The 25759-nt window shown below is 39.5% G+C and overlaps 1 protein-coding gene across 2 annotated transcripts in view; it reads right to left on the bottom strand.

The window, feature by feature from the left end:
* The window catches only part of helb (DNA helicase B), a 37116-nt gene extending 30627 nt beyond the window's left edge, over positions 1–6489 (bottom strand). The window contains exons 1-2 of one of the 2 annotated variants that reach the window (XM_062982588.1): positions 6188–6489; positions 633–1007 (exon numbers count right to left, since the gene is read on the bottom strand). In XM_062982588.1, the coding sequence (XP_062838658.1) occupies positions 633–1007; positions 6188–6371 (559 nt within the window). In that variant the 5' untranslated portion in view covers positions 6372–6489. The remainder of the gene's footprint in view (positions 1–632; positions 1008–6187) is intronic. The other variant, XM_008116587.3, reaches the window with a different exon arrangement.
* Positions 6490–25759: the final 19270 nt, after the last annotated feature.

The raw sequence follows: 25759 nt of genomic DNA, 5'->3' as shown, positions 1-25759 counted from the left end.
GGTTCAGATCACTGAGGGGCACAAGGGTCTCTGGATGCTGGGAGAACTACAATTACCATCATGTTAGGCCAGTCCCGTCCCCACAAAAAAACCCCACCCACCAGTATTCAAATTTGGTCATATTGGGTATTTGTGCTAAGTTTGGTCTAGATCCATCAGTTGGGTGCACAATGCTCTGTCGATGTGGGAGAACTATAACTCCCAATCTCTAAAGTCAATCCCCACCAGTATTCAAAGTTTGGCATGTTGGGGTGTGTGGCAAGTTTACAAGTTCCATCACCAGTTTGCATGACTGCATGGAGCACCATTACCTTCCCGCCAGAGCGGTACCTACTCATATTGGCATGTTTTCGAACTGCTAGGTTGGCAGAAGCTGGAGCTAACAGCGGGCGCTCACTCCGCCCCCGGGATTTGAACCTGCGACCTTTCAGTCTGCAAGTTCAGCAGCTCAGTGCTTTAACACACTTCACCACCGGGGCTCCTGTTTTTTTACATAAGTAAGAATAAATAGAAATCTATATCATACTACAGGCATATATTAATACATTTCAGATTTCTCTAACTAAATTAAGACCAATGAACTGGCTAGTATAATAATCAACAAATAATAAATGATACATGTGTATACTTACGGGATCTTTCAACATAATAAAAAATGTCAAATTCTTTGGGGTCTGTAGATATTTGTTCTTCCATAAGTTTTGATGTAGTAAACTGATATAACGTTTGCTCGAGATGGATAATGTTTAGAGAAGAATCTCTCGGAAGCCACTCCCAAAATGCTTTTTGTAATGATTCAGGAACACCACATTCATTAAAGAAAAGAGAAATGACTGCCTTTTGGTTTCTCCCTGCATCAGTCTGTAGAAAGTAAGACGGATAACCATCCATATAGTACTTTGATCCAAACTGTTTAACTTTTACATTCACTTTCCACCAAGGACCAACGAAGACGAACCGTCCAACCACTTCATACTCTTTTTTGGTGTTTTTGTCCTGTATTTTAACTGCAATTATTTAGAAGGAGATTGTCAATACAGTCTTGAAGTATACTGATTTTATAATAAATAAAATGTTAACTCTCCTTTAAAAAGTGTGATTATAGATGCAACTTCATTACAAAACAGCAATAGTTTAAGAAACATTTTTAAAAACAACACATTGATATAAACTGATGTTATTCCCAAATCGACATCAGGAATGTGAAGAAATAGCAAGTTTTTTCACCTGTCTCCACCCATTCGGCCCAGTTTGTGTGTGTGTGTGTGTGTGTGTGTGTGTGTGTGTGTGTGTGTGGCAATGAGAAAATTGTGAATGTTAAGAAATCAAGAAACAAATTTGAAATGTTGAGATGTCAAGAAACGTGAAAAATAATCTTTTTAGAATTATGAATTGAAACTTTATCAACTCTATAGTATAGAGTTCTATAGTATAGGGCCAGAGCAGTGGGGTCAAACTGCATTAATTCTAGTAGATGCACCTTAGATCCATGCAAGCTTTATATTCTCTTAAGTACTTGTTACGCAAAAGAAAAAAAAAGAAAAATAGCATATCTTTCAGAATTAATTCATATTATTTTATATTTAAAGGTAAAGGTTTTCCCTGACATTAAGTCTAGTCGTGTCTGACTCTGGGGGTTGGTGCTTATCTCCATTTCTAAGCCAAATTGTCAGCGTTGTCCATAGACACCTCCAAGGTCATGTAGCTGGCATGACTGCATTGAGTGAAGTTACCTTCCCGCCAGAACAGTACCTATTGATCTACTCACATTTGCATGTTTTCGAACTGCTAGGTTGGCAGAAGCTGGGGCTAACAGCAGGAGCTCATTCCGCCTCCCGGATTCGAATCGCTGACCTTTTGGTCAGCAAGTTCAGCAGCTCAGCAATTTAACCCGCTGTGCCACCATGGGCTCTTAGTATTATCTTAGTAAGAGTCTCTTAAATATTTGGTGGAACATGAAGAAATAAAGGAAACCCCCAAAGACTGCTGACCCTAATTTTTTAAAAAAAGAATCTGCCAATCTTTAATCCCAGCCCTCGTAAACAACAAATATCAGCATTAGATGAAGTAATGGAAATACAGTATGTCACTAGTACTTGTGGCTGGAGTGATGCTAAGAAGGAACATTTCGCAGTTACTCATCTCCGGCACAATATACGAAAAGTGTGCTGATAAGATGGGAGATTTTTATGTATGTATTTATTTAATGTACTTTTACCCTGCCCTCCTCACCCCAAAGCAATTAATATTATTTAGGCTTTGGGCTCCTATTATTAAATTTGTGAAATAAAATCTACAAAAATCCTGATGTACGTGCTGTGCATTCTTGCTTTATGTCTCAGAAGTTGATTCTGACATGGTGACCCTAAAGTGAACCTATGGAAGTGACCTTTGGGCAAATCACACTCTCTCGGCTTCAGAGGAAGGCAAAAGCAAACTTCCTCTGAACAAATCTTGCCAGTAAACCCAGAGATAGGAGTCATCTTAGGGTTGCCATAAGTCAGAAATAACTTCAAGGCACATAACAGCTAACTGCTGTCAAGTTGGCTGCAATTTATGACATGTACACTGTAGAATTAATGCAGTTTGACAATACTTCACATGGCTCAATACTATGAAAACATGGGAGTTAGAATCATAGAATCATAGAATAGTAGAGTTGGAAGAGACCTCATGGGCCATCCAGTCCAACCCCCTGCTAAGAAGCAGGAAATCGCATTCAAAGCACCCCCGACAGATGGCCATCCAGACTCTGCTTAAAAGCCTCCAAAGAAGGAGCCTCCACCACGGCCCGGGGGAGAGAGTTCCACTGTCGAACACCCTGCCCTTATAGTTATATAAGGGTTTTTAGGCTTTCCCTTCCAAAGAGGACTGGTGCCTCATCAAATGACAACTGACACAATTCCATAGTACTGAGCCACGGTGGTTAAAGTGAGGTCAAACTGTAATAGATGCACCCCTAGTCATTCTGTCTTCAGTCCCTTCTACACTTCCCTATATCCCAGGATCTGCCTTGATATTCTGGGATATATGGCTGTGTGGATGGCCCTAAGGCCCCTTCCACAGAGCTGTATAAAATCCACATTAAATGGGATTATATGGCAGTGTGGATTCAGAGAATCCAGTTCAAAGCAGATACTGTGGATTATCTGCCTTGATATTCTGGGTTATATGGCTGTGTGGAAGGGCACTGAGGCCCTCTCTGCACTGATACATAAAATCCAGATTATCTGCGTTGAACTGGATTATATAGCAGTGTAGATCCAGTCTGAGAGTCTAAAGGCCCTTCCACACAGTCCTAAATCCCAGAATATCAAGGCAGAAAATCCCACAATATCTGCTTTGAACTGGAATATATGGCGGTGTGGACTCTGATAACTCAGTTATATTGTAGGATTTTCTGCCTTGATAGTCTGAGTTATATGGCTGTGTGGAAGGGCCCTAAAAATTCTTCATACCTCCCCAAAATGCAACCATGGGGTTCGTAGTGTTGGGGAAAGAATGTACAATTCTCCACTGGCATACTTCAATAGAAAAATCTATACATAACTCCAAAATAATGGAACCAGGAATTGGTACAGTAGAGTCTCACTTATCCAACATAAACGGGCCGGCAGAATGTTGGATAAGCGGATATGTTGGATAATAAGGAAGCATTAAGGAAAAGCCTATTAAACATCAAATTAGGTTATGATTTTACAAATTCAGCACCAAAACATCATGTTATACAACAAATTTGACAGAAAAAGTAGTTCAATAGGCAGTAATGTTATCTAGTAATTACTGTATTTATGAATTTAGCACCAAAATATCACGATATATTGAAAACATTGACTACAAAAATGCGTTGGATAATCCAAAATGTTGGATAAGTGAGACTCTACTGTAGTTTGGTGCTGAATATTCTCAACCAAACGATATAGCTAGAGGTCCTTCTACACAGCCATATAATCCAGAATACCAATGTAGATAATCCACATTATCTGCTTTGAACTGGAATATATGGCAGTGTGGGCTCTGATAACCCAGTTCAAAACAGATATTGTGGATTATCTGCCTTGATATTCTGGGTTAGATAGCTGTGTGGAAGGGCCCTGGGTCTACACTGCTGGATAATCCAGTTCAAAGCAGATAATCTGGAAGGTACAGCTGTGTAGAAGGGCCCTAGGATGGTGGGTGCCTCACCAAAGTACAAATCCCAGGATCCCACAGGACACAGCCCTGGCAGTGGGATCAGGTTGCTATAATGGTGTGGAGCAGGGGTCCCCAAACTTTTTAAACAGGGAGCCAGTTCACGATCCTTCGGACCGTTGGAGGGCCGGACTATAGTTGGCCACCGAACAATAATAATAATAATAATAATAATAATAATAATAATAATAATAATAATAGTAATAATAATAATAAAAGAGGGTTGGAAGAGACCCTTTGGGCCATTGAGTCCAATCCCCCTCTGCCTTTGTGCACTGAAAGCACAAGCAAAGCACCCCTGACAGATGGCCACCCAGAATCAATGTTAATAATAATAATAATAATAATAATAATAATAATAATAAAGAGGCTTGGAAGAGATCCCTTGGGCCATTTAGTCCAACCCCCTTCTGCCTCTGTGCACCAAAAGAACAAGCAAAGCATCCTTGACAGATGGCCACCCAGAATCAATGTTAATAATAATAATAATAATAATAATAATAATAATAATAATAATAATACAGTAGAGTCTCACTAATCCAAGCCTCGCTTATCCAAGCCTCTGGATAATCCAAGCCATTTTTGTAGTCAATGTTTCCAATAAATCGTGATATTTTGGTGCTAAATTCATAAATACAGTAATTACAACATAACATTACTGCGTATTGAACTACTTTTTCTGTCAAATTTGTTGTATAACATGAAGTTTTGGTGATTAATTTGTAAAATCATAACCTAATTTGATGTTTAATAAGCTTTTCCTTGATCAGTCCTTATAATCCAAGATATTCGCTTATCCAAGCTTCTGCCGGCCCGTTTAGCTTGGATTAGTGAGACTCTAATGTAATAATAAAGAGGCTTGGAAGAGATCCCTTGGGCCATTTATTCCAACCCCCTTCTGCCTCTGCGCACCAAAAGAACAAGCAAAGCATCCCTGACAAATGGCCACCCAGAATCAATGTTAATAATAATAATAATAATAATAATAATAAAGAGGCTTGGAAGAGATCCCTTGGGCCATTTAGTCCAACCCCCTTCTGCCTCTGTGCACCAAAAGAACAAGCAAAGCATCCCTGACAAATGGCCACCCAGAATCAATGTTAATAATAATAATAATAATAATAATAATAATAAAGAGGCTTGGAAGAGATCCCTTGGGCCATTTAGTCCAACCCCCTTCTGCCTCTGTGCACCAAAAGAACAAGCAAAGCATCCCTGACAGATGGCCACCCAGAATCAATGTTAATAATAATAATAATAATAATAATAATAATAATAATAATACAGTACAGTCTCACTTATCCAAGCTAAACGGGCCGGCAGAAGCTTGGATAAGAGAATATCTTGGATAATAAGGAGGGATTAAGGAAAAGCCTATTAAACATCAAATTAGGTTATGATTTTACAAATTAAGCACCCAAACATCATGTTATACAACAAATTTGACAGAAAAAGTAGTTCAAAACGAAGGAATGTTATGTTGTAATTACTGTATTTACGAATTTAGCACCAAAATATCACGATATATTGAAAACATTGACTACAAAAATGGCTTGGATTATCCAGAAGCTTGGATAAGTGAGACTCTACTGTAATAATAAGGGTTGTAAGAGAAGAAGAGACCCCTTGGGTCATTTAGCCCAACCCCCTTCTGCCCTTGTGCCGTGGGGGCCGGATAAAAGGGTTCGATGGGCCGCATCCGGCCCCCGGGCCTTAGTTTGCGGACTCCTGGTGTGGTCATCTCCATATACAAATAAGAAATGGATACACCTTGTACACTGTGGCGTGAAGGAAACTGGGCGCCACTTTAAGTGCCATGGGAATTGTGGGAGTTATAGTTTTGCAAGGTCTGTTGCCTTCTCGGCCAAAGCGCGCCAAACTACGACTCCCAGGCTTCCATAGCACTGAGCGATGGCAGTTTAAAGTGGTGTCGAAGTGCATTAATTCCGCCGTGGAGATGCACCCGAAGATTTCCACGGGCTGTGCCTCGCTGTACCTCTCCTTCGTGGGGGTCGGAGGAGTTGGCTGTTCTCCTCAGAAGCCACGTCGAAGGGCTCGGCGTCGTGAGCGTCGTCCTCCTCCTCGTCGTCCTCGTCCTTCACTCCGTCTTTCAGCGGCAGCAGCAGCCCCTGCAGCTCGAAAGCCGGGCGGCTCCTTCCCGAAGAGTCGGCCTGCGCCATGCCGTTTGCAATTCCCGCTCCAAGTAGTTTGGCCCTCCTCCTCCTCCTCTTTCTTCCTCAATGCAAAGAGACGCAGTTTTGCGTTGCTGTTGGTCGCAAATGGAGAGGCGGGGCCGCCCTTTTACGGCCTGGCAGTGTCACACAGTGCGACGGAAAGGGAGGGTGTATCTACATTGCAAAACGAATGCGGTTTTGACACCGCTTTCACCGCCGTGGCTCCAGGCTGTGGATTTCCAAAGTGAGACCTTAATGGCATGCCAGAGCTATCCCTAACTGGGGCAATGAATGCATCTACGCTGTGGAATTGTTGCAGTTCGACACCACTTTAACTTCCATGACTCCTTGCTGTGGAATTCTGGGATTTGGGGAAGCACCAGAAAGCGAAAGACCCTGTAAAACTACAACTCCCGCGATTCCATAGCATCAAGCCAAGACAGGGCCCTTCCACACAGCCCTATATCCCAGATTATCAAGGCAAAAAATCCCACAATATCTACTTTGAACTGGGTTATCTGAGTCCACACTGTCATATATTTCAGTTCAAAGCAGATAACCTGGGATTTTATTCAGCTGTGTGGAAGGGGCCCCAGTTGAAGTGATGTGAAACTGTGTTGTCGAAGGCTTTCATGGCGAGAATCACTGGATTGCTGTGAGTTTTTTGGGTTGTATGGCCATGTTCCAGAAGCATTCTCTCCTGACGCTTCGCCCGCATCTATGGCAAGCATCCTCAGGATGTGAAATCTGTTGGAAACTAGGCGAGGTTTATATATCTGTGGAATGTTCAGAGTGGGAGAAAGAACTCTTTGTCTGCTTGAGGTAAATGTCAATGTTGCAGTTGGCCACCTTTATTAGCATTAAATGGCCTTGCAGCTTCAAAGCCTGGCTGCTTCCTGCCCGATGGAATCCTTTTTTGGTTGGTGTTAGCTGGTCCTGATTGATTCATGTCTGGAATTCCCGTTTTCAGAATCAGGGCCAGCTAACACCTCCCAACAAAGGATTCCCCTAGGGAGGAATCAACCAGGCTTTGAAGCTGTAAGGCTTTTCAATGCTAATCAAGGTGATTAATTGCAACATTCACGCTTGCCTCCAACAGACAAGAGCTCTTTCTCCCACCCTGGGCCTTCCACAGACAGATAAACCTCACTGATCTAGTTTCTAATATACCTCATAACAATCTGAGGATGCCTGCCATAGATGTGGGTGAAACGTCAGGACAAAATGCTTCTGGAACATGGCTATAAGGCCGGAAAACTCTTAAGAAACCCAGTGATTCCAGCCATGAAAGCCTTCGGCAACACATATGTTGAATTGGTCAAGACTGATATATTCATTGAAAAACTAGAGTAAACTGTGCTGCAGGATGTCCCACAAAATCAAAGTTTTTGCAATTTGATAAATTTTCTATGTTTTTTATGATAGAACCAATTAGGAAATGATATTTGTAACCCAGGAACATAGTGTAATGGGCAGTTCAGTCACATGTCACATTCTGTTCATTGGGAAACACAGATGTCAATGTAACTAAAAATAATGATTGAAAACTAGGTAGAATTTTGTGATTTTGCAGAAAGGGAAAAAGAAGCAAATCTTTTCCAAGCCATTTTGATATACTACAGTGTCTCTGACCCCATATACAATGACCATATAATGCAGCTGCTAACTGCATTATATGGCAATGTAGATCTATTCTCAGAGATACCGTGTTAATAATAATAATAATAATAATAATAATAATAATAATAATAATAATAATAATGAATTTCTTACCTGTCTCACCCTGTGGGTCATAGCAAGATACAACATCATTAAAACAAGAGATAAAAGACAATTAAAACACATAAAACAAGATAAACAGAGTTAAAATACAATATGGGCAACTCTGGCTCCTACACAATCACTTCTGAAAGACTGTTGTTCTCACTGTAAACATTAGAGTTATTAGACAAATAGGAAGCCACAAAAGAAGCCACATCCCTTCTTGGCCACAAGGGCTGGAAAACAAAAGCAATGAAAGAAAATGTAATAAAACATCATTCTGTATTTCACTTGTATTTAATACATGTTTCAAATTATCAAATTCATCACACGAGAAATCCAAACACAAATTAAATGTAATATTTAGAACCAATTGTTCCTATGTAGATATCATATATTCTCAGACATATTGGACATTTAAGAATAGTCAAACAGATATGGGAAGTAATAGAAATGGACTGGTTAACTGTTTTCTTGAAGGATAAATTGCTGGACACCTTTTTAGAAAAATTGAAACTTTTTATTTACATATATTCGAGAGAAAAAGAATTTATGTACAGTTTTGGAAATATAAACAGCTGGAAATGCATTTGTTATTGTTAAAACAAGCAAAAGTTAAAAAAATTGCTAAATATAAGGTGGGAAAATACTATATTATAGGGAAACAGACAAAAAGTAAGCAGGCAATCCTCTTTTAAAATTAATTTATGGATGTATTTATTTATGTATAAATATTTGTATTTTAGAGTTACATGTAATTAAAGGTGTATGTTGGTAAAACTCCTGTAGTTTGTTATGTAATTGTTGTTGAAATATGGTTATATTTATCTATATATTCCTATTTATACGGAGACCCCATGGTGGCACAGTGGGTTAAACAGCTGAGCCGCTGAACTTGCTGACTGCAGGTCGGCAGTTCGAATCTGGGGAGCAGGGTGAGCTCCTGCTGTTAGCCCCAGCTTTTGTCAACCTAGCAGTTTGAAAACATGCAAATGTAAGTGGACCAATAGGTACCACTCCGGCGGGAAGGTAACGGCGCTTATGCAGTTATGCCGGCCACATAACCTTGGAGGTGTCTACGGACAACACCGGCTCTTTGGCTTAGAAATGGAGATGAGCACCAACTCCCACAATTGGACACGCCTAGACTTAAGAAGGTTTACCTATTCTTATTAGTATTTTTCTTGTTAAATTTTTAATTAAAATACTGGGGGGGGGGGAATAGTAGGTCTGATCAGCACAAGTCAAATCTCATAACTTCAGCATTAGCCTTCAATTCATCAGAACATCAGATTCAGTTACTAGGCCAGGTAGCAAATGAGGAAAATGGTGCTTCATTTGTTTATGAAGTGCTAATTCATAAACTTGAGATAACATTAGATTATTTAATTTATAGGAAATAAGATTACAACCTCATAAATTGCTTTAGCTCTGATGTGCTGGTAAGATGTGCCCATGCCTCATCCAAATGACACTTCTATTGGCTCATTATCAGAGGAGAGACCTCTCAAAATAACTTCCCAGAGTGATAGCACTGGGGCTGATAGAGAAAATAAATCCAGGAGCCGTAAATTTACAGGTCAGTGAATTGATGATGTGAACAGTGTGAAATGAGGCAACGCATACACCAAATTTGTTTGTTTAAAGTCATAGGTATCATAGAGATATATACCTAAATTCATTCCATATTTTTTAATATCAGAAAGTACCAATCCTAACTAGTTTTCATCGATTATATCCTTAGAGTTGTTAGGATAAAAAAAGCCCTTCTCATGCCAATAATACAGGATTCCAGAAAACCAAAAATCCCCTAGTTGCTCCAGGTATGTGAGAAATATTTCATCTCCACCTGTCATCTATCAGATGATGTATAGCTGGGTTCTGAATCTGAAGCTTTTAATACACAGGGTATTACCTGGAGCCTTAGTAACCTGAGAAAGCTGACATGCTTTTGTCTAAGATTGAGTTCAACTGAAGCTCCACCTAAAATGTCAATATCTAACTTTTTGCAGAGGTGCGCTTTACTGCTTCCGTTAGTCAAAGAGCAATCTTCCTGGAGAGTAGACATGTGGCAGTTTTTATTTCCCTATGGCAGTGCTTTGTTGACAGATGATTTTGTTTTCTTCTTTAGGGAACTTCAGACTGGTGACATAGAAAGAGCCGCATAAGCCAACAAGTACAATTGTAGAAGTCCACTGGACTGAGTGTGGATAGCCATGCCTATCTTTGGCCTGCATGTGTATTTATAGATAAAAATTAATTGCATCTATTTGGATAGCCTGACTCACTACTTTTATCCATGTTTATGAAACATTCCATAGCTAATCAACTACTTATTTGTAGTAGCAACCTTATCTAGCCAGGTGCTCCCAAATTTCAAGTTTCTGCCATCCTGCTTAATATGAACAGGGAATCAAGCAAAATGTCCCAGCTAGTCAGAGTTATAAAGCCCTGAGCATAGAGGTTAGCTGAATATGCCAACTGTCTCACCATTATAATATCTTCTGGCCATTTTCTATAAAACAGTTCAACCCAATTCCTCCATTTAACATTTCATGTACAATGGATCTTTGGTATCTGCTGCGGTTTGGTTCCAGGATGTGTAGTAAAATGGTGTTCCTATATGAAATGGCAAAATCAAGCTTTCCTTTTTGGATTTAAAAAAATGTTTTCAAGCCTTGGATGGTGAAATTCATGGAGATGGAGGGACACGTTGTAAATCAATAGCATTTGAAATGCATTTGTTTGTAGCAGCCACTTGAAAGGTAGCCAGGATGCTTGTGCCTAAGAATTCCATAATGCAGGTTACACCATAGATCTGTTGTATCTAAGGAAACACATGCCAGGACATGCTTCAGGACACACAGTAAAACAGGTATGGTTCCCAACTCATATTTCTTACACCGAGAGATTGAGAGTCCTTGCCACTTGTCAGCTAATTCTTGATTCTCTAGGGCAGTGGTCCCAACTTTTTTTTTTTTTGCCTAGGGCCCACGTTGACCAGGGCACACTTGATCAGGGCCCACTCACCAACATTGGTACCAGAAGGGTTACGAATTGGTTTTTGATCAACTTTAGATTTGGTTTGGTTATTTGGGGCACTGATTCAGAAAATTGCATTGGATAGACCACATCAGCTCTCTGATACAGAACATATGCCATCCAGTAATCACCATCTACTCGCCCAGAGAAAACCACATTTAATAATCTAGAACTGATGTGGTCTATCCAATGCAATGGTCAGCTCTGTGGAAAGGAGCAGAAATAAAATAAATACAATAAAATAAACTAATTAAGAGGAAGGAGGTTCGCAGACCAGATTTTCATTCTCGTGGCCCACAGGTTGGCGAATCACTGTTCTGGTATCATCTCCATCAACTTTTAGTCTGCCTTCCTGCCCAACTGATGATGCTGCTTAAGCCAGATAGTCAGGCTTTGAGAAATGGGAACATTACGTTTCACAAACGTTATTATCGTATTGTGGAGAGTCCTTCGTGGTGCTTCTTTCTTCAACAGCTGTGGCTGTCATTTGGAATTTTCTCACTTTCATCTAGTGGCAGAGTCTGTCTGGTTTCAACTCTTTGAAGTTGAATGAACCATTGGTCTCACTGTCCCACCAGGATGAGGAGGAGGACTTCTTCTCTGTTTTTGTCTCTGTTGATTTCGCAAAGATTGCTGTCCCCTCAGATTGCTCTGCTCATCTGTTCCCTCATAACAATAGCATGACACATTCCTAGTGATTGCTGTAAGCTATGTAAATTACTATGTAAATTATGCTATGTAAATTACAGTACACATACTACTTATGAAAGATACACATTTTGGGCCATAAGCCTCTATCATTATCAAATCTAGTGATTTAAATGCATTTGCCCACCTTATTGCTAGTTCTGGTTATTGAGATTTGCTATGATTCATTTCAATGCTGTTTTTATATTCTGCTGTTTTTAATTGTTTAATTCGATTGTTATATGTTTTTAAATTTGTTTTTAGTTGGTAAACTCTGTTGTTGGGCCTGGGCCTGCTTGTAAACCGCCCTGAGTACCTTCGGGGAGATGGTGGCAGGATATAAAAATAAAGTTGTTTTATTATTGTTGTTGTTGATGTTGTTGTTTTTGTAAATGACACTTTGTCATCTTAAGAAGTCCACTTAAAAAGCAATAAACATGATTTCCTTCTTCAAATAACAATAATGGTTTGTATAATTGTTCAAATACCTTTCCATGATGGATAGGTATTTAAAGTGAGGAAACAGAGGAATTTTATCTCATGGTATATCAAACGGTATACAATCCCATGATTTGTATCCCTATTTTAATGGTCACTAAGTAAGCCATTTATTCTTCAAGAAGCATAACTTGTCCTTTAAATGTATACAAACAGAGAGATTGGCAAAAGAATATCCAATGGCCTGGATAAAGCTTCAGAATCAGCACTTTGAACAGAGGACCAGGAAACAAAGGGATAACAAGGTATTTTTAATGCCTAGTGTTAACTGATGCTTGCAAAAGTTAGCATTCTACTCATTTGAATGGATTCTCTGGTACATTCTGAACCTTCAAAGGCAATCTCACATTTTAGTCTACAACTTACCAATGTATGGAATAGGAAAATACATATATATACAGAGGATAATAATACTGAACAGCCCTGTCCACAAGCACTATACAAGCAAAAGAGTTATTTATTTAAAAGCTGAGTAATATCAACTCTGTGGTTAACTAATGCAGACATCTGAATATTAAAGTTGTGTCATGAATATCTTTCATGAAGGTCACTGCAATTACTGCAGTCCTCCAGCTGTGATCATTTATTTGGTTAAAATATATAGTGTTTCACAGATGTTTAGCAATAACTTTGAAACACCATGTTAATACATTTGCTACAAATTAATATTACAGTGAAATATTGATTAATAATTTCTACAGACTTTTTAAAGGGCTCGACAAAAATGACAGCTAAAATGGTATAATTATCCAAATTAATTACGTTCTAATAATTTTAAACGGGGAATAGTATTTTACATGTCATCATCTTTTTCCTCTCACAGAAAAAGGTTTTTTGTAGGTATATTTCAGGATGTCATTTCCAAGCTATGGTGTAATCCGTCCAAGATTAAGTACTCTAAAACCATTGCTTTATCATTCAGGATTGTTAACCATGTGCTATTGCACTGCATTAATAACACTGCAGAAAAGATCTAAGGCTATTAAGCATACGTTCTTTTTCATACACGTTAAGCATTTCTTATCTAGAATTCCAAAATCCAAAATACTCCAAAATTCAAAATTGTCCACATGGGTAGCTTGCTTTATTTATTTATTTATTTGTTTAGTTAGTTAGTTAGTTATTCATGTCAGAAGCTAATTGAGAATACAGTTATAATGTATAGAAAAACCACAAACAAAAGTTTAAAACTTGGCATTATACTAATTTTTCTTTGACCAGAGGCTGGCCACTTGAAGTGCTTCTGGTGCCACTGTGAGAAGGTCCTCCATTGTGCATGTGGCAGGGCTCAGGTTGCATTGTAATAGTGGTTTGTGGTTTGCTCTTCTCTACACTCTCACTTTGTAGCCTCATTTCTTAAGGTTAGCTCTACATCTTGTAGTGCCAAGGCACAGTCTATTCAGCGCCTTCCAAGTCATCCAGTCTTCTGTGTGCCCAGGGGGAAGTTTTTCATCTGGTATTAGCCACTAATTGAGGTTCCGGGTTTTAACCTGCCACTTTTGGATTCTCACTTGCTTTTTTTTTTCATGTCAGGAGCAACCGGAGTTGCTAAGATGTTCCTGTGAGTATCTATTTCTTGATTTAAGGCGTTGGCTTGCTGGCTGATATCCGAACAGAGGATGGGCTGGAGATGACAATGCCTTGGTCCCTTCTTACAGGCTGCTTCTTCCCGATGAATGTCAGGTGGTGCAATACTGGCTAAACAATATAATTTCTCCAGTGGTATAGAGCATAGACATCCTATGATAAAGCGGCATGTCTCATTAAAAACCACATCCACTGTTTTAACGTGGTGAGATATATTCCACACTGGGCATGCATATTCAGCAGCAGAGTAGCAAAGCGCAAGGGAAGATGTCTTCACTGTGTCTAGTTGTGATCCCCTGGTTGTAGCGGCATTCGTATGATATTTCTGTTACCCACTTTATGCCTGATATTCAAGCAGTGCTTCTTATAAGTCAGAGCACAGTCCAGAGCTGAGACAGTGATACTTTTGCTTTCTTATGGTTCAGTATACACACATTTTCTTTCATGCACAAAAATATTAAAAATATTGTGTATTAAATTGCCTTCAGGGTGTATGTATCAGGTATACAGTTGTCCCTCCACTTTTTTGAAGTTTAGGGATGCACCCACAAATGTGGAGAGCCAACTATATATGAAGAATAATGTGTTTCATTTTTAGACTCGGGTCCCATTTTCAAGATCTCTCATTTGTATGCCTATGCAAACACCGGGCTTCCAAAATAATGCTTAAAACCCAAACTCGAAAACTCTTCTGGTCCCAAGCATTTTGGAGAGGGGATACTCAACCAGTATATTTTGTGTAATTCTATGCATATCTGCTTTTAAAAAATCATTGAATTTAGTGGAATCTACTCCTAAGAAACTAAATATAGTATTCTTACCTTCAGAACTGTTCCCCACATTGTTACAAGAATTCACACCAACCATCAATATAATGCTTTTGAATTTTTCCGCACAAATTCTTGAAGATGGGACATTATGTTTGTCACAAGTTACAGTCAGCGCCACTAGCTTTCCAACCTTGCAGAGAGCGAGGATTAATTTCTAGCCTTATCTGGAGACACCAGGGTCTCAACACCAATCCTTCTGCATGCTAATGCATGTGCTCTACTAGCAAGCTATGGCTCCTTCACAATAGTATGGGCATGCTCAAAAATACTCAGACAACTGGCTATTTTTTATTCTCAACTCTAACCCAGTACTGCTTCTGTACATATCTAAAGACTTATCAATTGCACTCTTCACTTAAGGCATTCTGCTTGAATGTAGGAATGCCCTTGTAGCTAAACAATACAAAAGTGCCTTTATTTTGTGCCGCTACTAGACATTATTCATGTCTCTAGACTTATATGGTAAGTTTTTCTTGGATTTTCCTTATATTTGACAGTACCTTAGAGCAATGCACATTTGTTGTAAACATAATCACTAGAAACGTGAGAAAGAAATCCCTGCAAAATGTATATAGTATTTCTATAAATAAAATACAAGAGAATTAAAAATAACTGCCTTCACCAAAGTCCCAGTCAGAATCAGTCTCACTTTTGCACCAGTTATTAACAAGGGGGAAATTATTCTAATCTCTGTGAAAATATGCTTTGTTATGCTGGTTTATTTAGCTTCACATTAAACTTCTCTACAAAGATTGAAATGAAATAAAGTAATAAAATACAAAGTCGTGTGCTAAAAATGAATTCATTGTTATAGTTAATAGAAGCTGTTTCTTATTCATGTTTCATTAATGTTTTATGTCTGTTAAAAAAAGTCTAATTTTAATATGCCCTTTTACCAGGCGCTGATGGAAATTTTGATGGATCATAAAGTGGGTTGGGAATAAAAGGCATATTTCTGTAGTAAGAGCTACATTCAACAGTGTAAGAGTTTCCTCTCAAATCCTTATGTTTCCTAGGCTATTCCTTTTGTATATCATCCTCTCCAATTTATGTAGTGATCTTGTTATCTTAGTTGCAGGGGAAGAGGGTATAGTGACTCTCATGCTGAACTTTCAAAGACAACCATATTTCAGGTGTATTCTATTTTCCTGATATATTTACTACATTTTGGTCCTGGGTCTTGCAACAAAAGTACAATTTGTATTCTAATCAATTTTGATGATTGCCTGGTTTTGGCAATTATGATATTACGCGATGCAAGGATGGGGAGAGGCCCTTGCTGGATTTTAACGCCCATCATCCATGGCTAGCATGTTTGGTGACCAAGGATGGAAGAAATTGTGGGTCAGTAATATCTGGAAGGCCATCCCAATCTTAGGAACAAGACAAAATTAAAATTGAGCAGCTCTCTATAAAATTAACTATTGATCATTACCTAATGATAAACATCTTCTTGAAGGGTCCTCCAATGTTATCTTCCAAGCTAAGCACGTTTTTGTTTGTCCTTCGCTGGTGAAACTCATCTGAAAAACTCTTATCCACTGATGGGTCATTCACAGTGCATAATTAAAGTGAAATTATTCCACTTTGACTGCCATGGTTTATCCTATGGATTCTTAGGTTTAGGACAAGACATTAAAATTTTCAGCTAGAGAGTTCTAGTGCCCCACTAAGCACCAGCCATAGCAGTTAAAGTGAAATCATATTGTTGTTGTTTATTCATTCAGTCACTTCCAACTCTTCGTGACCTCATGGACCAGCCCATGCCAGAGCTCCCAGCTCCTTCAAGGTCAAGCTAGTCACTTCAAGGATACCATCCATCCATCTTGCCCTTGGCAAGCCCCTCTTCCTTTTTCCTTGCATTTTCCCCATTATCATGATCTTCCCCAAGCTTTCCTGTCTTCTTTATTATGTGGCCAAAGTACTTCATCTTTGCCTTTAATATCCTTCCCTCCAGTGAGCAGTCGGGCATTATTTCCTGGAGTATGGACTAGTTTGATCATCTTGCGGTCCAAGGCACTCTCAGGATTTTTCTCTAACACCACAGTTCAAAAGTGTCTATCTTCCTTTGCTCAGCCTTCCTTATGGTCCAGCTCTCACATCCATAGGTTGCTACAGGAATACCATTGCTTTAACTATGCAGACCTTCGTTGCCAGTGTGATGTCTCTACTCTTCACTAATAAAATCATAGCACTACATTTTTTCCATCTCAGTCTAGAAGCCAGTTACTCTCATCAAGTACCCCGTATTTTCTTCCAAAGCAAAGTTTGGGGCAATAAATTGATGTTTATCAGATAGAGATGCCACGGCTACAGTCAAGATGAAGAGAGACTTTGTCCATCAGTTATTTTGGATTAAATCTTGCATAATCCTATAGCATTAGTCTTGTTTTTCCCTATTTCTTGGAGTTCATCTGAAACATTAGGAGGATTGATTAGATCCCCATCACTAATTCCCTGCCATGGAAGAAGGGTTTTTCCTGTGAGAGACATATATTACCTGGAAGAAATAAGTACTATATCTTCAGATACTTTAATACAGTGGTTCTCAACCTGTGGGTCCCCCTTCAATTCTCAGAAATCCTAACAGCTGGTAAACTGGCTGGGATTTCTGGGAGTTGTAGGCCAGTTGGTGGCACAGTGTATTAAAGCGCTGAGCTGCTGAACTTGCAGACCAAAAGGTCCCAGGTTCAAATCCCGGGAGCAGAATGAGCGCCTGCTGTTAGCCCCAGCTCCTGCCAACCTAGCAGTTCGAAAACATGCTAATGTGAGTAGATCAATAGGTATCGCTCCGGCGAGAAGGTAACGGCACTCCATGCAGTCATGCTGGCCACGTGACTCTGGAGGTGTCTATGGACAACGCCGGCTCTTCGGCTTAGAAATGGAGATGAGCACCAACCCCCAGAGTCAGTCACGACTGGACTTAACTTCAGGGAAAACCTGTAGGCCAAAACACCTGGGGACCCACAAGTTGAGAACCACTGCTTTAATACTATAGCAAAGCCTAAGTAAGAGTAATTAATGAGCTGTAAAGAAAGACATGTCTTTTGTGAACTGTCCATTGACAAAATACGCACGAGAGGGTATGAAGGCAAGGCAGAGGTCTTTATTCTTCCTGGTCAGAAAGGATATCAGCAAAGCTAGTGCTCAAAGTACTGACATAAAGCATTAGAAAATACAGAACATATTTATTATTTTTGACAGCCATTTGGAATACCTATGTCAGCCCCTGTTTGACTGAGAGACGGCCCAACTACGATTCAGGCTGGTTGGTGCTCTCTAGTGGCAGGGAAAATAAACAGCTGTCATGTGTTGGTTCAAAGTCTTTGTCCATTCACATTTTTGCCCCCGAGAGGGTTGTGAATCCCAGAAATGTAGAATGACAACATGTAAATGAGTTCCTGATTGATTTAACAACACAAAGGAGGGGGTTTGGTGAAGACAATGAGTAATTATGAGTGGTAAATAATACAATGGGTGAAGTCATTTCTGTAAAGTGTGTGCTGATCCTCAGAGCGGATATCAATGAAAGCCAGAAAAACTCAGCTATGGGAACAGGGAGTGCTTTTGAGTATGTACATTAAGCACCTCTTCCTCTTTCTCCCTGTCCTGTTGGGATGAGATTGTGCAAATTGGGTGCAAACATCTAGGTGCAGCTAGGCAAACATTCCAGGCTACAATTTTAGGAGAAGGGGGATATGCAGCCTGTTTGGCTTTTTTAAGATTGCGGAGTCTAGAAAGGTAATATCTTGGCATTGCGAGATTGCAGGAAAATTATTAAATATAAATTTATGAATGAACCCCTGGGATTTCTAAATGAGTGCCAGGGAACGAAGCGGACTCTAGAGATTCATTAATAGGGGAAACTTTAAGGTCTTGCTCTTTGTTCCACCACCTTTGCAGGTGCACTTGATAGGGACAAGAGACAGGGCCTTCTTGTTGGTGGCCCCTCGGCTGTGGAACTCCCTCCCCAGCAAGATTAGATTGGCTCCCTCCTGGTATTTAGGAAGCAGTTCAAAACTTGGCTGTGTAAACAAGCATTTGATGAATAACAGCAATACGCAAGCAGCTAAAGAACATCATGGGATTGATGCAATGTTTAAATGTTTTAATGTCTTAATGCTTAATGTTTTTAATGTTGAGGCAGAGGCAGCCCACTGGACAATGCAAAGCTGTGGCTATGCCAGTTCATGGGTATGTATATGATTTGGTATAATTTTGTTTATTTCAGTGGGTACAATTTCTCAATAAGAATGTGGTGAATCAAGCTTCAGGTACAGAAGCCCAAACTGTAATTGGAAAGTGCTGAGATTGAGGCAGATAAGAGCCATAAAGCAGCGTAAGTCCCATGATTTTCAGTGGGACTTCAGTGTACATCACTGGGCTCCACATACATAGCTCCTCATACAATCACTGCTCACAAAGAAGACATAGGAGCAAAAGCTCCTTTGGTTACAGCTGTAAAAATGTTTGATCCTCAAACAAGCGTCAGATGTGGACAACAGTTGACCTACATCCTAACAATAGTCAGCAGCTACTTAGTCTGGCTGATGAACTATTAAACAGCCAGAGAATTCCACATAAGCAAAGCCATCCACCACAAAGCTGGGAGTGACTTTGTTTCCCATGCTTACAAGGTCCTCAAAGAGGATCTTATGGAGCAAAGCTTCTCAGAAGCCTGGTGAATGAATCACTAGGAGAGGCCAGTTTATATAGCCCAGATGTGAGTAGTTTCCCAGGTCTGTCAGGACTTTGGGGCAAAATGAGGATGACAGGGAGAAGGATTTCCTCCCGGCAGCAGTCTCTGAGCCCCAGGAAGAAGAACAGACTGAAACTGCTCCTGCGCAGGACCTTCCAGAAATAGAAACACTTGAGGAGGAAGAGCAGGTGTTGGGTCGTTCCGTCCGGCTCCTGCTCAGGTCCAGTTGACCGGCTCAAAGGAGAAACTAGCAGCTGCAAAGACTTGTTAGGAGCTGTATAAATGTCTGGCGTTTGGAACAGTTGACTGCTGGAGGCAATTGCTGTTTGATGCTACAGTTGTGAATTATTGATGCCTTGAATTACATTTTGGATATCAGACTTGTGCCTTGAACCTTGGACTATGCTTTCGGATATCAGATTGGGACTTGTCGGTAAAACGCTGTGTATTTAGACCTTTTGGAATGGACATTGGAATTAGATTGCTTGCTCTTGTTTATTGACTGACAACAGCTTTAAATCCTGGACTGTCTCTGACTATGGTAAAGGCTGCAGACTGTGACCTATGAGCCACCAAGTTGTATCTAAGGTTTTTCCCATCCTTCCCAAAGCCCTTGAAAATGTTGTAGGGTTCTGGAAAAGGGAAAGCTTGCCGTAAGAGAGAAGATGGTCTCAGCTGGCCCCAAGCCCACAACTGGCATCACTTAGCAGGAGTGCATCTACACGGTGGAACAAATGCAGTTTGACACTACTTTAATTGCCATGACTCTGTGCTATGGAATCATGGAAGTTGCAGTTCGGTCAGTCACCAGAGATGCCTAAAGACTTTGTAAAGGTACAACTCCCATGATTCCATAGCATTGAGCTATGGCAGTTAGTGGTATCAACCTGCATTAATTCTACAGTGTAGGTGAACCCTAAGTCAACAAACCCAATTGTGTGCCACACTGGGAGAGCACGAGGTTTAGACCTCCACTTACTAGGCTGCTTAGGAAATAAGCTTATAGTTTATAGCAAGTGGTGAAAGAACGAGTTACTTAATAGTTATTTTTAAGACTGATAAAAACTGCCCAGCTTTTGCAGTAAATGTTGAATAAATCTGCCTTTGAAACAATAGAATAATACAAAACTGCGAGTGCTTACATATTAATATATGGAGCACTGATGTCATTAAAAACAGGGCTTCAGAAAATTACTTTTTGGACTATTTCCCAGGAAGCATGATCAATGGTCATACTAGGCGAAAATTTGGGAGTTCTACTCCAAAAAGTAACTTTTCCAAGCTGTGATTAAAAAGCCAATTGAACAATTGTATCTATGAAGTATGGTGCAGTGCTTTCAGGAGAAAAATGCATTAAGATTTTATAGGACAGTAGGAGAGAATGGATGTCATTGGTGTTTAAATGCAAAGTTTATGTTTATGGCCTTTATAGTCCATAGAGAACTAAAAAAATAGAATTAACCATCTTTGTAAGTGCTTACTGAGAATAGCATTTAATAAAATTTGCATTCAGTTCCTGAAAACTATTTTATATTCAGTACTTCCCGGTGTTTTTATAGTTAGATGCTGGAATTGAAATATGTGAGTACTCATTCCTAAAATGTAAAAAGGATGTATTGAAAAACAGTTATGTTTCTATAATACTAAAAGCTTCCAATTTAGAAACAAGGCACACTGAAAATTACAAAAACAAAACCCAACAATATGAAATTATTATTCACTGATGATGATTCATTTTTGAAGTGCACTGATAAATGAAGGCACTCTTTTTATTCCATTAATAAAGAATCTAAGCACATTTCTTTTTGTTTTGTAGTCTGAAATACAATAACAAATGGAATTTAAATAAATTCTCTTTTAAAAGTGATTGGAACAAAAATATTATAGTTGAATTCTAAATGCTTTTACCTTGTATGACAGTTAAGAACATTTGAACATTTCACTTGCACATTTTAATGCAGTAATTTATGTTTGCTAAAATCCTGAAAAAAACTGAATGTAAGTATCCTTTACGGATACCAATTCGCATGAATGTGCAAATCTTATTATATAGTAAAACAGTAGTCCTTCTATAAAATGGAAAAAATCAAGGGTTTTCGGTTTCTTTTTAATATTTTCAAGCTTTGGATGGTGGAATCTATGCATGCAGAATCTGTGGTTTGAGAGGGCCAATTCTATAAATAAAACAATGTACATTTCCTGTTTATCTGTACCTTTACACTTATGTCTCTATATAATAACGCATTTTAAAATAATGTACAGATCCATGGCAATGGCATTCCAAAGCATAGTTCTGAAAAGAAACATTGATAGATTTCTATCATTAGGAGCCAAAATACGCATCAAAGAAGCTATCTCCCAGCAACTCAGCTGAGAGAAAATGATTATCTGGAATTTATGTACTCGGAAACCAGTTTCTCATAAAATAATAAATAATGAACATTATTATCTCAAGTAGCTCTCAAAAAGCAATAACTGTCTCTTTTATAATTTGTGCTTTACTTAGTACTGAATTGAATTTTCTGATTAAAACTGTTGAGAAGGCAAGATTTCATTTTCATGTCAGATTTTTTTATTGATAAGGTGTCACACTATTTTAAAGTGCTTAAATTGAATTGAGAATGCAAGGAAAAAAGCAAGCAAAGGGGTACTTTCAGGCTTCCTCAACAAATCTGTTTGGTAAACCAACAATTCTCCATCCAACTGTTGTGTTTTGGCTCTGTTTCCATGTATTTGGTTACAAAAAATACTGTCTCCCCTAACAGAACTCAGCAAATTCCAGCAGGTCTTGGGTTAAGCTGATAAAATCAAAAATTTGGATAAATCTCACATTGCACACAACTCTGAATAATAATATCAAAATACAAATGAACAGTCACAGAAATATACAATACCAGAAAACCACATAATAATAATACTAATTATTTTATTATGACACAGCAAACAAGATAGATATGCTGGATTTCATATCACAAAATCACAAGTCAAACACTTCCCAAGTGTCTAGGACTGTGTGATGTATTTTCGGATGATGCGTGCAGATCCCAGCAGGGTGGCCTTTTGCAGCTGGCAGATCGTAATTTTTTCAATGTCTATTGTTTCCAAATGCCGGCTGAGATCTTTTGGCACGGCACCCAATGTGCCCATCACCACCGGGACCACCTGCACTGGTTTCTGCCAGAGTCTTTGAAGTTCAATCTTGAGGTCCTGATAGCGGCTGAGTTTTTCCTGTTGTTTTCCGTCAATGCGACTGTCACCTGGGATGGCGACATCAATGATCCAAACCTTTTTCTTTTCCACAACTGTGATGTCTGGTGTGTTGTGTTCCAGAACTTTGTCAGTCTGGATTCGGAAGTCCCACAGAATCTTTGCGTGCTCATTTTCCAATACTTTTGCAGGTTTGTGATCCCACCAGTTCGTTGCTGCTGGGAGGTGGTACTCGAGGCATAAGTTCCAATGAATCATTTGGGCCACATAGTTGTGCCTTTGTTTGTAGTCTGTCTGTGCAATTTTCTTACAGCAGCTGAGGATATGATCAATGGTTTCGTCGGTTTCCTTGCACAGTCTGCATTTTGGGTCATCAGCTGATTTTTCAATCTTGGCCTTAATTGCATTTGTTCTGATGGCTTGCTCCTGGGCTGCAAGGATCAGGCCTTCTGTCTCCTTCTTCAGGGTCCCATTTGTGAGCCAGAGCCAGGTCTTCTCCTTATCAGCTTTTCCTTCAATTTTGTCAAGGAACTTTCCATGCAATATTTTGTTGTGCCAGCTGTCAGCTATAGTTTGTAGTGTGGCTTTCTTGTACTGGTTTTTTGTCTGCTGTGCTTTGAGGAGTTTCTGATTTTTGACTTCAATCAAAGCAGGTTCTTCACTTTGCTTTACATATTCTGCCAGGGCATGTTCTTCTTCTTTGACTGCTTGTTTTACTTGTAAGAGTCCTCTGCCCCCTGATCTTCTAGGCAGATATAGCCGGTCAACATCACTGCGAGGGTGCAGTGAATGATGAATGGTCATGAGTTTTCTTGTTTTTCTGTCCAAATTGTCCAACCAAGCCACTGGCTCGGTCGTTGCCCAGGATAAAAAGGACCGCGGTGGATGCTGCTGATTCTGGATATCCATTGACAAGTGGGCTACGGAATACTAATAATAATCATTATTATTATTATTATTATTATTATTATTATTATTATTATGCTCTTAGAATGAAATTGTCTTCATCACTTAAATGATGATATAACAGAGAAGGAATTCTTGTCACACATGAGATGGTTCAGTGGTTATCCCTTAGTGAGGTATTATATTATTTTGATATTTTTAAAAAATGTTTTGCATATGTACATCTCCAACATGGAATCTAATTCAGGATCAGCATAGTTGAATCCTGCCTGCTTTAACTGTTGATAGGTAAAGGTAAAAGTTTTCTCCTGACATTAAGACTCTGGGGGTTGGTGCTCATTTCCATTTCTAAGCTGAAGAGCCAACATTATCCGTAGATGCCTCCAAGGTCATGTGGTCAATGACCACATGGAGCGCCGTTACATTACCGCTGAAGCAGTACCTATTGATCTACCTACATGTGTATGTTTTCAAACTGCAAGGTTGGTAGAAGCTAAGGCTTACAACGAGAGCTCACTTCGTTCCTCGGATTCAAACTGCAGACCCTCAGGTCAGCAGGTTCTGAAAGCTCAGTGGTTTAACCTGCTGTGCTAAAAAGACTTATATTTTAATGTTGGAAAAATGCACATTTACCATTTATCATTCAGTGATCACAAGCTCTTGCTGTTTCAGCTATGCATAAACATGTATTGTAGATGCTTTTTAGGATATTTTAGGAATATAACAAAGCCCAACAAACCGGTATTGCTTAACCAGTATCAGCCATGGATTGAGGTTCTGGGTTTTAACCTGCCACTTTTGGACTCTTGCTTGCTGAGGTATTCCTGCGAGTATCTCTGTAGATCTTAGTAAGCCGTTTCTTGACTTAAGTCATTGGCATGCTGGCTGATATTCGAACAGAGGATGGGCTGGAGATGTCAATGCCCTGGTCCTTTCATTATTGGCTACTTCCCGAAGAATGTCAGGTGGTGCTAAACAGTATAATTTCTCCAGTGATGTAGGGCGTAGGCATCCTGTGATAATGTGGCATGTCTGATTGAGAGCCACATCCACTGTTTTAACGTGGTGAGATGTATTCCACACTGGGCATGCATACTTAGCAGCAGAGTAGTAAAGCACAAGGACAGATGTCTTCACTGTATCTGGTTGTGATCCCCAGGTTGTGCCAGTCAGCTTTCGTATGATATTATTTCTAGCACCAATTTTTTGCTTGATATTCAGGCAGTGCTTATTTAAAGTCAGAACACAATCCAGAGTAACTCCCAGGTATTTTGGTGTGCTGCAATGCTCCAGTGTGATTCCTTATCAGCTAATCCTCAGGGCTCTAGATGCTTGTCTGTTCTTAAGATGAAAAAGCACTCATCTGCATTTTAGATGGTTTTGGAATCAACTGATTTTCCCTGTAATAGGCCCTAAGAGCACCTAAAGCTTCAGAGAGCTTTTGTACAAGCAATTCAAAGCTCTCTGCTTGAGCGGTGATGGCATTATCATCAACATGGATGAAACTCTCTGTCCCTTCTGGCAGTGGCTGATCATTTGTGTAAATGTTAAACATTGATGGAGCAAGCACGCTCCCCTGAGGCAGGCCATGTTATAATCTTAGGGTAATGCATGCATCTAGCCCATGTCCATATCCTATGCCCTTCCCTCTCCCCCTTTTCCTTTGTAACCATATTTTCAAAATTAAATAAAACCAATTTAACTGTTCAGTGCTATGGAATGCTGGGAACTGTAGTTTGTTGAGGCACCAGAATTCTTTTAAAGAGAAGGCTTTGTAACACTACAACTTCCAGGTTTCCACAGCATTGAACAAGTAAATTAAACTGGATTATTTGTACAGTATAGATTAGGTATCCTCTGTAACAACTGAAGAATCTTTGTCGTTAATTGTCAACAAGTGAACTTTGATTGAAGTCAACACTATGAATGAGAGAGCTCTAGGAGTGTATCTATACTGCAGATTTAATACACTTTGGCATCACTTTAACTGCCATGGCTCAATGCTATGGAATCGTGGGGGTTGTAGCTCAGAGAGAATTGACACTCAGGCCAAGGCTGAAGACTTGTAAAGCAACAACCCTCAGTATCTTCTTGCACTGAGACATGGCTGTTAAAGTGTTGTCAAACTGTGCTAACTTGATAGTGTAGATCAGCATTTCTCAAACTGGGGGTTGGGA

This window comes from Anolis carolinensis, chromosome 5 (genome assembly GCF_035594765.1).
Source record: "Anolis carolinensis isolate JA03-04 chromosome 5, rAnoCar3.1.pri, whole genome shotgun sequence".
Classification (NCBI taxonomy): domain Eukaryota; kingdom Metazoa; phylum Chordata; class Lepidosauria; order Squamata; family Dactyloidae; genus Anolis; species Anolis carolinensis.
Note: the sequence above shows the minus strand (reverse complement) of the source record. Positions and strands in the feature narration are given on the sequence as shown.